At 43.6% G+C, this 13,840-nt stretch overlaps 1 protein-coding gene across 1 annotated transcript in view; it reads right to left on the bottom strand.

Moving 5' to 3' along the window:
* Vps33a (VPS33A core subunit of CORVET and HOPS complexes) overlaps positions 1–11,198 on the bottom strand; it is a 33,542-nt gene extending 22,344 nt beyond the window's left edge. The window contains exons 1-6 of the mRNA XM_008839332.3: positions 11,059–11,198; positions 9,327–9,392; positions 8,765–8,892; positions 7,236–7,422; positions 4,414–4,530; positions 2,915–3,089 (exon numbers count right to left, since the gene is read on the bottom strand). Of these exons, the coding sequence (XP_008837554.1) occupies positions 2,915–3,089; positions 4,414–4,530; positions 7,236–7,422; positions 8,765–8,892; positions 9,327–9,392; positions 11,059–11,160 (775 nt within the window). The 5' untranslated portion in view covers positions 11,161–11,198. The remainder of the gene's footprint in view (positions 1–2,914; positions 3,090–4,413; positions 4,531–7,235; positions 7,423–8,764; positions 8,893–9,326; positions 9,393–11,058) is intronic.
* Positions 11,199–13,840: the final 2,642 nt, after the last annotated feature.

The raw sequence follows: 13,840 nt of genomic DNA, 5'->3' as shown, positions 1-13,840 counted from the left end.
ACTTCTAACTGCTGAGAAAAAGCATGCTGTGTCCTTGGCTGTTCTGCTTTAGTGCTTGTCTTCATTGCTGTCTTTATTCCTGTTCCTTCCTCATAGAGGAACTGCTTTGTACCTACTCAGGTCATTAGGCCCACCTAGAGAGACATGATACTGATGATTTCCTGGGAACTCAGTTTCCTGATATTAGACTCCCCCCTCCCACTTCTGCCGCTTGTGGTTTGTGGTTTTTGCCTTTAAAAGAAGCCTGTGAGCTGAGCTCTTGGCTGCTGCTCTCTCGAGTGAGGCAGAAGCCCGTCTGCGCAAACGATTAAATCCTCTTGCTTGTTGCATCTCCTGGTCTGAGGACTGAGTTATTGGGGTGCGACCTCCCGTGGACGTTGGGTACCCCTGGTTGGGGGTCCTACAGTGGGTACCCCTGGTTGGGGGTCCTACAGAGTGTGTGTGTGTGTGTGTGTGTGTGTATCCATGGTGAGATAGAGAAGTGACCTTGTCTAATAGGGACAGCTCCACTGGATACCAGTTGCCAGGTGGGGAATGAGATCCTGGGGCTGACAGAGCTTAAATGTTCTTAAAGACATGGCATAAATCAAGATAATTTGCATTTTAAATGCTGACAGAATCAAATATAATGTTGACCAAAACCAAATAAACAAAACATCTTGTGACCTCTGGTTTAATCACTGATAAAGCCCAAACCCCACCTGGTCTTCCAAGTCTTCCAACTAGTGACCCCAATTGCCTTAAAGAAGCCTTTGAGGACTTTGTCATCTGTGTGCCACAATTTTCAAGCTGGCTGTCCCCCAACTTAGCATGCCGTTTGCCCCACGTCCTTCACTGCCATCTGAACTTTACCCTTCTTTCCAAACCCAGAAGCTCTCCAGTTTCCTGCCAGCCACAGGGGTCTGCAGTGCCACCTGTGGTTAGCCTCTGTTCATATGGACCAGGCATAGCCTAGCCAGTCCTTGAGTCACCTCTAGCAGCAGTTTGCTCAGATGCTGCTTAACCCTAGAATCACACATCAAGATAACCAAATAACCTTTGGGCTAGGTGTAATGGCAATCTATATCTAAAATCCCAGCACTGAGGAGGCTGAACCAGAAAGAAGAGAGTTCAAGGCCAGCAGGAGCTACACAATGAGACTTTGTTTCAAAAAATAAAAACAGAAGAGATGGGTGACCTGGTAAAGACACTTGCCACTGAGCCTAAAAACCTGTGTTTGAACTCCAGAACCCACATAATGGAAAAAGAGAACAAAGCTGTCCTCTGACCTCCAAACATGCACCACAGCATGTACACCCCAACACCCCCCCACACAAATAGATGTAAAAAAAATTTAATAGGTCCAATATGATCAAAATACATGATATACATGTATAAAATTGTCAAAAGAATAAGTAAAAATATATTTTTTTAAAAAACAACTAAATATTAAAAATAAAAAGAAGTAAAATGGCAACACGGTCTGATTACTCTTCTTCCAGTTATTTTCCTTTCTGAGTGTTCTTATTTGGTCATTTATATATTACATATTAGACATAAACAACACACAGATATATAAGCACAAAATTCACAATGGATATAAACTGGCTACACAGCCTTTCATGTTCCAGCATGAACATGTAAATAGTATTTGTTATTTTAGTGGTTCCTCAATCTTGTATAAATGGCCTCAACCATTTGACCTATCTAGAATAGTCTGGAAAATAAATGGCAAGACAAATTCTCATACAAACCTCCTGGATCTTTTTTGCAATGAGTACTCCATAACTCCAGTTCTAGGGGATCCAACGCCCTCTTCTGACCTCTGTGAACACTGCACAACATGGTGCACTTAAATACATCCAGGCAATATGCTCAAGACACATAAAATAAAAATAAATTTAAAAAATTTAAAAACAAAAAACCCAAAACAAAAACAATGTAAGGAGAGAGGGATACGAGGAACCTAGGCAATAAAGGAAAAGAAGGAGCTCAAGAGAAGTAGGGCCATAGGAGGAGGGTATTAGTAAGGGAGAAAGGGGGGAAATGGGGGCACCTTAAATGTTTTTTTGGTCTTTTTGAGACAGGGTCTCCCTGTAGCCCCAGGTGGCCTGGAACTCGATATGTAGACCAGGGTTGGCCTTAAACTCACATAGATCTGCTGCCTCTGCCTCCCAAATGCTGGGACTAAAGGTGTGCGGGACCACGCCTGGCTTGGACTAGTAACTTTAAGTTCAAACAATGCTTAAGAAAGTAACATTGGCTAGGCATGGTGATACACACCTTAGTCCCAGCACCAGGGAGGCGGAGGCAGGCAGATCTTTATGAGACTGAGGCCAGCCTAGTCTATATATTGAGTTCCAGGACAGCTGGAGCTACAAAGAGACCCTGGCAGGCTCTAGAGAACAGCTACTTTAAAAAAAAATTTTTATTATTGTTTAAAAAAATCTTTTATTTATTATTTCTATTTTATGTGTATGTGTGTATTGCCTGTGTGTAGGTAACTACACCCATGTCATGCAATGCCCACGAAGAACAGAAGAGGCTGCTGGATCCCCTGGAACTGGAGTTACAGACAGTTGTTAGCTGCCATGTGGGTGCTGGGATCTGAACCTGGGTCTTCTGCAAGAACTATCAATGTTCTTAACCGATGAGCCATCTCTCCAGCCCCTTTATTATTTTTATTTTATGTGTATGTGTGTATAGCCTGCATGTAGGTCAGTGCACCCATGCCATGCAATGCCTGAGGAGGACAGAAGAGGCCATCCGATCCCCTGGAACTGGAGTTACGGACAGTTGTTAGCCACCATGTGGGATTCAAACCCAGGTCTTCTGCAAGAACAACCAGTGTTCTTAACTGCTGAGCCATCTCTCCAGCCCTGAAAACAGCTTTTTATCTTCTTACTTATTAAAGAATAGACAGCACTTTACTTACTGTTCTGAATGCCATAAATCTCATCAATGAGCCCTTCATATGTAAGCTGGGTGGCAAGGGGCGTTAATAAATCCACATTTCGATCAAGCAACAAGAGGTTATCAAACACAGGAAATATTGAATTTTGGCTTCCAGTAAACTCTCTCTTCATCCTGATCATCATATTGGCCACTTGCTGGAAACAAAACATTGGATCAGCTGGGACCTTTCTGGGAACTAGCAGATTTTAGGTCTTGGTATTTACTTGTTTTTTTGTGTGTGTGTTTTTTGTTTTTTTTTTTTAAGACAGGTTCTCCCTATAGCCCTAGCTTGCTTGGAACTCACTATGTAGACCAGTGTGACCTTGATCTCATAGAGACCCATCTGCCTCTGCCTCCCAAGAACTGGGATTAAAGGCATGTGTCACCACACCTAGTGAACTAGCAGATTTTAAAATTCAGCTAAAAAAAAAAAAAAAAAATCAAACAGCTAAAGGAGAAAAACTTGGCAAGGGCAAGAATGACTATCTGATTATGAAATAAACAGCTATCAAAAAGCACCTACAGCTAACCATCCATCCTAGCGCCAACAGTCAAGAGCAGCTACTAGGTACCATCGGATACAGCCTATGCTTGTGATTCGAGCTGTTACCTTCCACAAAGTATCTGCAGACATGAGCAACCAGCACTAAGCCACTGTCCCCAGGAAAACAGGCAACTGTGATCTATGATCGCCTGGTCACAGCTTTTCTTTTATAAAAATTTATTTATTTTTTATTGGGGGGGACAGAGATATGTGTATGTGAGTGTAGCACTCACAGACGCCAGAAGAGGGTATCAGATGCCCTGGAACAAAGTTATAGGCAGTTGAGAGTCACCTGACATAGGTGTTGGGAACAGAACTCAGGTCCACTGGAAGAACAGCAAGTACTCTTAACCACTGAACCATTTCTCCAGCCCCTGGTCACACCTCTTGTCAACAGATCAGTATAAAACATTGTGTTGCATGCTTCTGTTTAGAGACCTGACAACGTATACTAGTGAGTCATTCACAATGAACTAAGGTCAATAACTCCGTAAGTCTGGCCTGAATGGAATTTTCCAATACCATTTTCTCTGTCAAGCATACACGCCAGCTCATACTACACTTAGGGTGCACTTTAAACAGCAAAATCACTGCCCAAAAGTACAGAAGTGTGAAAAAGCTAACAAAAACAGACTGAAAGACCCTCATTTGTGGTCCAAGGCCCTCAACAACAAGACAGAGTGCCACCTTGTTTATCATCTGCTGGGAACAAGTTCAGTGGGTGAGAATTCTCTTACCACACCAGGCATGTCCAAAAGCACCCTGAGCACTGACTACACAGTTCACGTGAACTGCAGTGAGGAGGTGGGCTCCTTAACACAGATTTGTAACAGAGGCTGTCTCCTTAATACAGAATTCGTCAGTAACAAGTTTTATCTGTCAGAGTTCCCTGACTCCTATGTTCTGGATAAAACCAGAAAGCAGCCAGTTCTCACCCGGGCACATTCTCCTTTCCCAAAGATCTGGGGGATCGTTCCGTACAGGGCTTGCAGGGTCATCAGCCCCTTGGCTGCATGGTACAGGCTCGTCTGGTCACCCTCCAGGTAGCACTCCTGTGAAGAGAAAGGCTGCTTACTGTGGGCCTTGGTCATCTCCCAGGGGCCTCCTCTGTTCCTGGAGGCAGCAATGGACGATGAACCCATTTCCAACAATTTCATGCTTTGCTGAGACACCAGCCTAGGCAAAGTCCAGAAGTTCCTTAGCAGGACACAGTTGTAGAAGCCACTGCCCCAGGCATGGCTGGGGCTCCTGGAAGAGAGCTGCTCGCAGCTCTTCTTAGTCAATCTGTTGGCCAATTAAAGACTTATGAAGACTCGCACCTGACTCACTCATTGATGAGTATAAACTCTAGTAGGGCATTCAAGGAATTCTGGGAGGGCACTCCTTTTGCCTTAGCCTCCCAAGTGCTGGGATTAAAAATGAGAGCCACCACACTCAGCCTATACCTGTTATTCAGAACTGAAACCTAGGCAGGGCCTCAGGCACTCTACCTCAGGCATTCTACCACTGAGCTAATTTCCCAATACTGCTTTGGATGTTTTTACAATCACCATCCATTTACAAATCGAATCCATGGCAGGGATGGATTACACCTGTAATCCCAAGACTTGGGAGATAAAAGTAGAAGGATCAGGATTTTCAGGCCATCCTGGGCTATATGACACACTATCCGAAACAACCAAAAAATGAAAAAAAGAGGTAAATGTTATCTCCTCCCAGACACCTCCCCTGCTGATACCCCAAAGTGTCTTCAAGAGCTAGAGGATAGCCAGGGTCCAGGGACTGGGGAAGGGAGAGTGGAGTTCTTAGGTACTCTGCCCAGGAAGAGTGGCTGTCTCCCAAAAGACATCACAGCGAGTGCATGGTCATCACTAAGAGCCTTGCTGGCAACTCTTCCAATGATGATGTTTCTAACATTTCCCAGAGCACAAGAGCCCATGACAGAGAGTGCCAAGTTTCTGGAAAACGACCTAAAATGCCCAGTTAAAATGGTTAATATGAAATACATGCTTTGTTTTAAAAAGCCATATTACTACCAAGACACTCCTTTTATAATTCTATTTTTTAAAATATTTTATTTAAGCCAGACGTGGTGGCACACGCCTGTAGTCCCAGCACTTGGGAGGCAGCAGGCAGATCTCTGTGAGTTCAAGGCCAGCCTGGTCTACATAGTGAGTTCCAGGACAGCTGGGGCTACAGGGAGGACCCTGCTTCAAAAAGACCAAAATTAAAAAAAAAAAAAATTTATTTATTATTTTTATTTTATGTGTATGAGCATACTGCCTGCATGTATGTGAGTGTGAGTGTACCCATGTTGTGCCATGAGGTATAATCTGCATAAAGCTTCTCTGAAAAAAAGTAAACAATCTTTGATACCAATTAGAGAGGGCTGAGAAATGGCTGGGTAGTTAAGAGTACATACTGTTCTTCCAAAGGACCCAAGTTCAGTTCCTGGTCCCCTTATCAGGGAGCTCACAACCTCCTGTAAGTCCAGCTCCATGGGATCCCATGCCTCTGGCCTCCTCAGGTACTCAGACACACATGATTAAAAGTAAAATCTTTAAAATGCATTACAATGAAAAGAAAAGCAGGAATTGCTTCTGCAAAGAACCAGCGGTCTGAGACCTGGGGAAGAGTAGCTTTCTTGTCACTTTGTACCCTTCCTGACTCAAATAAATTTACATGTGAGCAGGTTATATTTATAAAATCTTTAAATTAGTTTTATTTATTTATTTATTTTTTTTTTTTTAATTTATTTTTGAGGTCTCTTATTGTGGTCAAGCTGGCCTCAAACTCTCAATTTTCCTGCCTCACCTTCCCTAATGTTGGGCTTGCAGATGTTTAACTGAAGACTTTAAAGGGATGAATTTTATAGCATGTGGATTAAAATAAAGCTATTATTGAAACATCTAACTACTCATAATGGAAGATGTTTATACAATTCAAAACATTATCACCAAGTGAAAAGCCCAGAATGATACTGGAAAAGACATCTGTAGCCTTCATAACCCATGATTAGTAGTTAGAAATATAAAGAATTCTGAAAAACAAGAGGGAGAACTAACCAGACATAGTGGTACATGTCTGCAATCCCAGGACTCAGGAGATGGGAGGCAAGAGTATCAGTAAGAGAATCAGGAGTTCAAGGTTAGCCTGGGCTATATGAGACCTTGTCTCAAAATAACAAAACAAAACAATATAACCTGAGCACCTGGGAGGCAGAGGAGGGTGGCAGCCTGAAGCACCACGGACTACATAGCAAGACCATGCCAAATAAAAAAGGTGAGGGGATGGTAGAGCTAGCTCAATGGTTAAGAGTGCTTGCTGCCCAAGTATAAGGATCTGAGTTCAAATACTCAGTACCCATGTAAAAAGCCAGGCATGGTTGAGCTGTGGAGGCAGAGATAATAGGCTCTCGGGGGTTTCCTGGCTGCCAACCTCACTTCAGGTTTGGTGAGAGACATTGTCTCAGGGGAATGAGGCAGAAGGGACAGAGAAGGACATCAGATATCTTCCTCTGGTCTCTTAGTGTGTGCACTGTGGGTGCCCATACATGTGCATACATCACACACAAATACTATACACACAAAGAAAGAAAGAGGAGGAAGAGAAATGGATAAAGAAAATGAACATTGGTGAGCATGTGAAATGGGCCTCAGCTTCACAGAGGCCATGGACAGCAAAGAGAAATAGTATTACGACACTCTACTAATACTGACAAAATTAAAGTCTGACACCAAGGAAATGTCAAACTTACTTTGAATGCCCCTTCTGATTCCATAGATAAGAGATCCCCATCAAACGGAATGAGATCTAAACTGTATTCTTCCCGGTGGATAAAGGATCCTAAAACACCCAGATCTTTCAACCGCTGCTCACACAGCAAGCTACGACGCGGCACAAACAAAATGTGGAAATCTCTGGTTGGGCCACGTCTGTCTTCACTGCAAAGGAAGTAACAATTGTTAACTTATGAAATCCCTAGGGTCAGCGGTTATTTTACTTAATTTATGCCTACTGCCTGACATGCACTAAACAAATGCTGCTGAAATAAACATCTAAGGACAGATTCTCACACCCAAATCTGAGCTCTGTTCTTTCTCTACCCCACACAGGAGGTAGCACTGAGTCATTCACTAGTACTTTGTGACTTATCTTCTAACATTCTCTTAAACCACTTATGGGATGTTAAAGTGCTCAGGTTTATTAAAACAGGACTTGGGGCTGAGGAGTTGTCTCACCAGTTAACCCACACCCTCCTCTGGCCTCGTCCTGCATGCACACACAGAGCGTACAAACAGGGAGAAACACATACATGCACATAAATAAAAATAAATCTTAGGTGTTGGGTGTGGTGATGGTCTTTAATCTCAGCAGGTGGATCTCTGTGAGATTGAGGCAGCCTGGTCTACATAGGGAGTTCCAGGTCAGCCAGGGATATAGGGAGACCCTGTCTCAAAAACAGCCACCACTACCACCAACAAAATCTTAAAATAGGTTATCGGTGTTTTATTGAAAACCAACGCTTTTTAACCAAACCAGTGTAATACAACAGTCTTAATTAAAATGAGAGCTAGCTTACCTCCCACCCCCTACTCTCCTTGACAGTGGACTTCTAAAAATAGCCCATACGTTTTAAAGATTTTTAGGGGCTGCATCAATCAATTGTACCACGGACTGCAGACTATGCAAAGAACTTCCTCTATAGATTAGATGCCACATTAAATTTTAATCAGCTCCTACTTATTTTGCTTATGAAATTCAAGCAGACTACATCTGGTATATTTTAAAATACCATTAGTGGTTTTAAGTTTTTTAAAAAAACCAGGTCCTTTCTATTCATATAGGTTTGAACTTTTAGCTATTCCAAAAGAATGAAATTAATGATAAATCCCCTAAAACTATTCAGAACACTCTCATAAGTTTCCCCTCCCTACCATATTCTTCCAAGCCTGGTGCCAGTTTTCCAAAAGACTACTTTCCAATACACTGGTAAGAGTGGGGCTGATAAGGAGAAGGAATTTGGGACATTAAAGCCATTATTAAAACCACCTTCTGGGCAGGGCATGATGACTCAGTGGGTAAGGGTACCTGCCACCAAACCTGATGAGCTGAGTTCAATCCCTACGGCCCAGGTGGTGGAAGGAGAAAACCAACTTCGCAATGTGTCCTGTGACCTCTACCATCTACTGTAACATATACTGTCGTCCCTCCACACAAATAAATAAATAAATGCTTAAACAATTATTTAAAACCCAAATACTTTTTATCAGAACTATGAAATACCTGAGCACATTTTCAGCAATTATATCCATCAATTCTAGCCTGGGTCTGACAAAAAAAATAATATTCTTGACATCAGCTGCTGGCAAACGACTTCCTTTAAGTGTGAACATTTTTTCCACTTCATGTTCCTGGGAAAACATAGACAGAAGGTTGCAAAAACCCTGAAATCTATCCGCTCCAGATTTACACATCATCCATAGGCCCAATCAAATACATAAAGTTTCAAGATAAAGTCAGTTATTTCATCAGCAGGCAAATGATTCTGGTAGTGAGCCCTCAAAGGCACTAATGGTCATATGATACAATGCATACATGCAAAATGGTTTGTTTTTGTTTCTCTTTCTTCTGTGTGGTACTGGAGAGCAAGTCCAGCATCTCCTGCATCCTAGGCAAGTATACCACTGACCTGCAGCCTCTATGCAAAATCTTAATCACTTATTAATATCAGTGTTTGTATAAATCACTTTGCAAATAATTTTTCAGAAGGATATTTAAAAATCCTATTACTAAATGCTAAAGTTCAGCATTATTAATACCTAAACAGAACCTATGATCTCATTACCTTTAGTAGTGAATACTGTGCAATCAGGCCAAATGGTCCTGTTAAGTACTCATCCCACACTATTGCCTGGAAGAGGGGAGAAACATTCTTTTATTTCAGATATTCTCAGAAATTTCAACAACAGCAACACAAAATAGCAGTTATACACAGTAGAACTATTTTAAGAATTCATTTTTAATTATGTGTATTTGTGTGTCTGTGTATGTCTACATAAGGACAAGTACCCACAAGGCTACAAGTGTCAAATCTGCCTGGAACTAGAGTTACAGGCAGCACTCACACATGGATGGCCTTCTACAAGAGTAGTAAGTGCTCTTAACTGCTGAACCATCTCTCCTGCCCTGTCTTGGAGTTTCTTGTTTTTGCTTTTTTGACACAGGGTCTCCCTGTAGCCCCAGCTGGCCTACATCTTGCTATGTAGACCAGGCTGACCCCTTTCTCATAGAGAGCCTGCAGTCAGCTGGGATTAAAGGTGTGCACCATGCACCACCCTGTCCAGCAATGATTAGAAATCTTTATTTTGATAGGCTCTTTGAATATCTCTACTGCTAAAAACTTCAGCTGCATTTCTTTTCCTCTTAACTGAAATTTTGACTTAAATAATTGTAAACCTTCTGTCCCAAGAATACAGAGATCCCTGTTTTATCCAGTAGTAACATTTTGCAAAACGATAATACAGTATTACATTCAGAATACTGCATTTATACACTATCATCCCTTTCGGATTTCAGTATCATTTAATCTGGGCTCATTGTTTAAATATAGCAGCAAACCACCACCTTATGTACTGGGATTTTCTTTAAAAACTGGTTCTTGCCGGGCATGGTGGCCCACACCTTTAATCCCAGCACTTGGGAGGCAGAGGCCAGCCTGGTCTACACAGTGAGTTCCAGGACAGCTGAGGCTACAAGGAGACCCTGTCTCAAAAAAGACAGCCCCCCCCCAAAAAAAACCAAAAACCAAAAAACTGGTTCTTGCCGGGCGTGGTGGCGCTGGCCTTTAATCCCAGCACTCGGGAGGCAGAGGCAGGAGGATCCCTGTGAGTTCAAGGCCAGCCTGGTCTACAGAGTGAGTTCCAGGACTTTTTTTTTTTTTTTTTTTTTTTTTTTAAAAAAAAAAAAAAAAAAAAAAAAAAAAAAAAAAAAAAAAACTGGTTCTTAAAGTTTCTCATTTCAGTTTTCTCCTCAGAGTAGTACTGCTTGTTTCTTAGGAGGTACCTGGTAAATTTCAGAAGGGCAGAGAAGGAACACTTAAATCCCACGCCTAGGTAGGCATGATGGCTCATGTCTGTGATCCCACCACCGGGTGGGGTGGGAGTGCGGCAAGAGAACGGGGAGTTTGGGGCCACTCTGGCTTACACACTTAGGAACTGGCTACACAAAAATAAAAATGGAGAGAGAAAAAGAAGAAATTCTATAAAGTCCCTGATCTAGTAGTCTGCTTCCCTTGTCAACCGGGAGCTTTAACAGGCGAAAAGATCTTTATTTGTTAAAGGCCAAGTTAAGATTCCAGTTAACTGCATCCTCGCTCACAATCTGTGTGGAAGCTGTGTAGGCGTGGGCTGAGTGGTCATGGCTGGGCATGCCCCAGGCCCAGGTCTCCGAGGACTCCACTGCAGACCCGGGCTAACCGCAGCCGGGTGAGTGGGGATACTCAGTGGGCAGCGTGCAGCTCAGGGAACCGCGCCGGAGACCCGGGACCTGCAGGACGAGACGGCGCCTGCGCCCCTCACCTTGCTTCCCGCGCACTTATCCAGGAACTCGCGCAGCTCACGACGCACCGCCTCGCGCAGCACGTTCAGGTTCACTCGACCGTAGGACAGGTGAGCCGCCATCTTGGCCCGCCGCCCTCTCGTCCTGGGCGCACGGCCGCAGTCACGTGACCCTGAGTCCACGTGATCGGGGTCGCAGCCGCACGCCCAACTCGGAAGGCGGAGTCCTCTAGATGGGTCCGGGCGGTCCTAGGGTTCGCTTCCTTTGACTTCTGTAGTAGAGTCTTCAGAGCTTTTCCTCCGTCAAGGGTATTAAATGAAGTGGTGAGGGTCCCTAACCAAACCAGAGGAATGTCATTTTTAAGTGACTCCCCTGTTTTTGAATAAGTTAAACTTATGGTCTCTGTACTCGTTATTTCCTTGTAATCTTTGAAGCCAAAAACAGTGCACAATATCAGGAAGGTGAATGTGGCAAACATCACAGGATGTCTTAATTGGAACAAAGGAAACTGCTGAATTGCAAACATCTGCTTCTGTAAATGTGCTTGCTTGCTTAAGCTTGCATGGTTTATTTATTATTTATTATTTATTTATTTTGTTTTGTTTCTTTGTCTTTTTGAGACAGGATCTGCCTGTAGCCCCAGCTGACCTGGAACTCACTATGTAGACCAGGCTGGCCTTGAATTTACAGAGATCCGCCTGCCTCTGCCTCACCAGTACTGGGATTAAATCCCTGTGTCACTACCCGGCTCTGGTTGACTATTTTTAGAAATTGAACCTTTTATGCTGTCTTACGCCCAGATCTTGTGACCCCTCAATGACCACCAAGGAGTCCAGAGTGTATGCAACAGCAAAGAGCCTTTATTCTGGCTTTAGCTCTGGCCCTCAGATTTCATCAACATAGCAGATCCATACTGAGAGCCCCAAACCACGCTGCGCCCGCCCGATGCACTTTAAAATGATTGGATGGTCCTATGTTCTGAGTACAGGAGGATTCTTATTGGTAGGGGCTGCCTTTAGGGCATTGGAATGTACTGTTATCTGTAGGGCCAGAAGTTTCTGTTTCTACCTTATAATGAAGAGCCAGAATGCTCTGACTCCATTTTGGCTAGCTTCGTTAGACAAGCTCAGGCATATTGTACATGTAAAAGCCTTATAAGATATGAACAAAAACTTCTGGCTCTAAAAGATATTAGCACATTCCAATGCCCTGAAGATAGTCCCTACCAATCAAGACTTCCCCCCATACACAGGATATGGGGACATCCAATTATTTTTTAAAAATGCTTGGTGCTCTCAGGTTTCTGTGGAGTGCCTCAATAAAAGCTTCTGCCTGCTATTGTTCATGGCCAGACTCCATCTTTGGCTCGTGAAGTCTGTGCCTGGCTAGCTGCCATTTGGTTATTGTCTTTTTTTACTTTAAATTCTTGAATAAACTTTTTGTATAATCTTTTTGAGTATCTGTGGGAATTGTTCTTGATTCTCAAACCCTAACATGCCCAGGCTTGCTTAATCTATGGCTTTGTGGGGGGGCGGGTATCAACTGGAGATTTACAGCATGCCTGGGCTTGTCCAGGCTTGCCTGAAACAGCTAGCCAAAATGGAGTCAGTGTATTCTGACTCTTGCATTTTGACTCTTCAACTGTACTTGTCTATAAAAGATAACTGCAGCAGAGTGTCAGGGCTGTTCTCTGAGCACTCACCCAGAGTCCAGGGACAGTCCGGCCGTAATAGTTTTTTTCCTTGTTTTTCACTTATGTGGTGACTGCTGATTTCCAGCTTACAACATTTTGGAGGTTCCACCCAGATCTTTCCTATTTTTCTGGGATCCTTGATCTAAGGCTCCGAGGTCGGAACAGCCAGGGGAAGACCTCTGAGAGGCGTTCCTTAGCCCTAGCCTTCCACCCTCAGGTGTGGGTCACCGGTGCTCACAACATAAGCCCCTTTTTGTTTCACCTGGCCAGTATTTGGGCACCTGGCCAGGCCTGTACTAGATGGAAAGCTGGACGCAGCATTAATCCACCTGTCAGAGAAGTCCTCGAGCCGAGGCAGCCTGAAAGTTTTGGATTTTGATAAAGACAGTGTTTGGATTTATCTCTTTTGTCTCTCAGTCTTTATTGTTACTGTGGCCTTCTGTCTAACCATGGGCCAATCTCTCTCCTCAAACACGCCCAGGAATGTATGTTAACTAATTTCTCTGATTTCAGGAAAAGAAGAAATGGAATGGGCTTCCCGTCTCAGAGCCCCCAAACTCCGGATTCTCATGAATTCGAGTGGCCTTCATTTTCGGGAACAGAGTGGCCATCAGAGGGAACTTTTAACCTTAATCTTGCTTACACTGTTCACAGGATTGTCTTTGAGTTTCACCGGGATCAGATCCCTTACATTGTTATGGGAGTGGATCTCTTGGAGAACCCATCTCCATGGATAACCAAGTGTCAGAAGGAGTGTAAGGCCACTTGAACATCAACAAAGTCAGTCTTCCTGGTTACCCAACCCCTTAAGAAAATTTATCCTGTCCTTCAGGACCCAGAACCTGAGGACAACAGACCCAGGCCACCACCATATGCACAACCTCGGACTAAGCCTGACCCAAATCCTTTGTTGAGTCCACCCCATACCCATTCAGGAATCCCTTAAGCTGAGGGATCCTCCCCTGTGCTCCTTCCCCCTCCCCCTGTCCCTGTTTTGCCTCTCCGAGAGATTGTACCCCCCACCTGGACAGAAGCCAAGGCAAGAACCAGGTCAATCAATCCTGGTCTACACCCCTTTTTCTACCTCTGACCTTTACAACTGGAAAAGC

The sequence above is a fragment of the Nannospalax galili genome, unplaced genomic scaffold (genome assembly GCF_000622305.1).
Source record: "Nannospalax galili isolate Female #2095 unplaced genomic scaffold, S.galili_v1.0 scaffold218, whole genome shotgun sequence".
Lineage (NCBI taxonomy): Eukaryota > Metazoa > Chordata > Mammalia > Rodentia > Spalacidae > Nannospalax > Nannospalax galili.
Note: the sequence above shows the minus strand (reverse complement) of the source record. Positions and strands in the feature narration are given on the sequence as shown.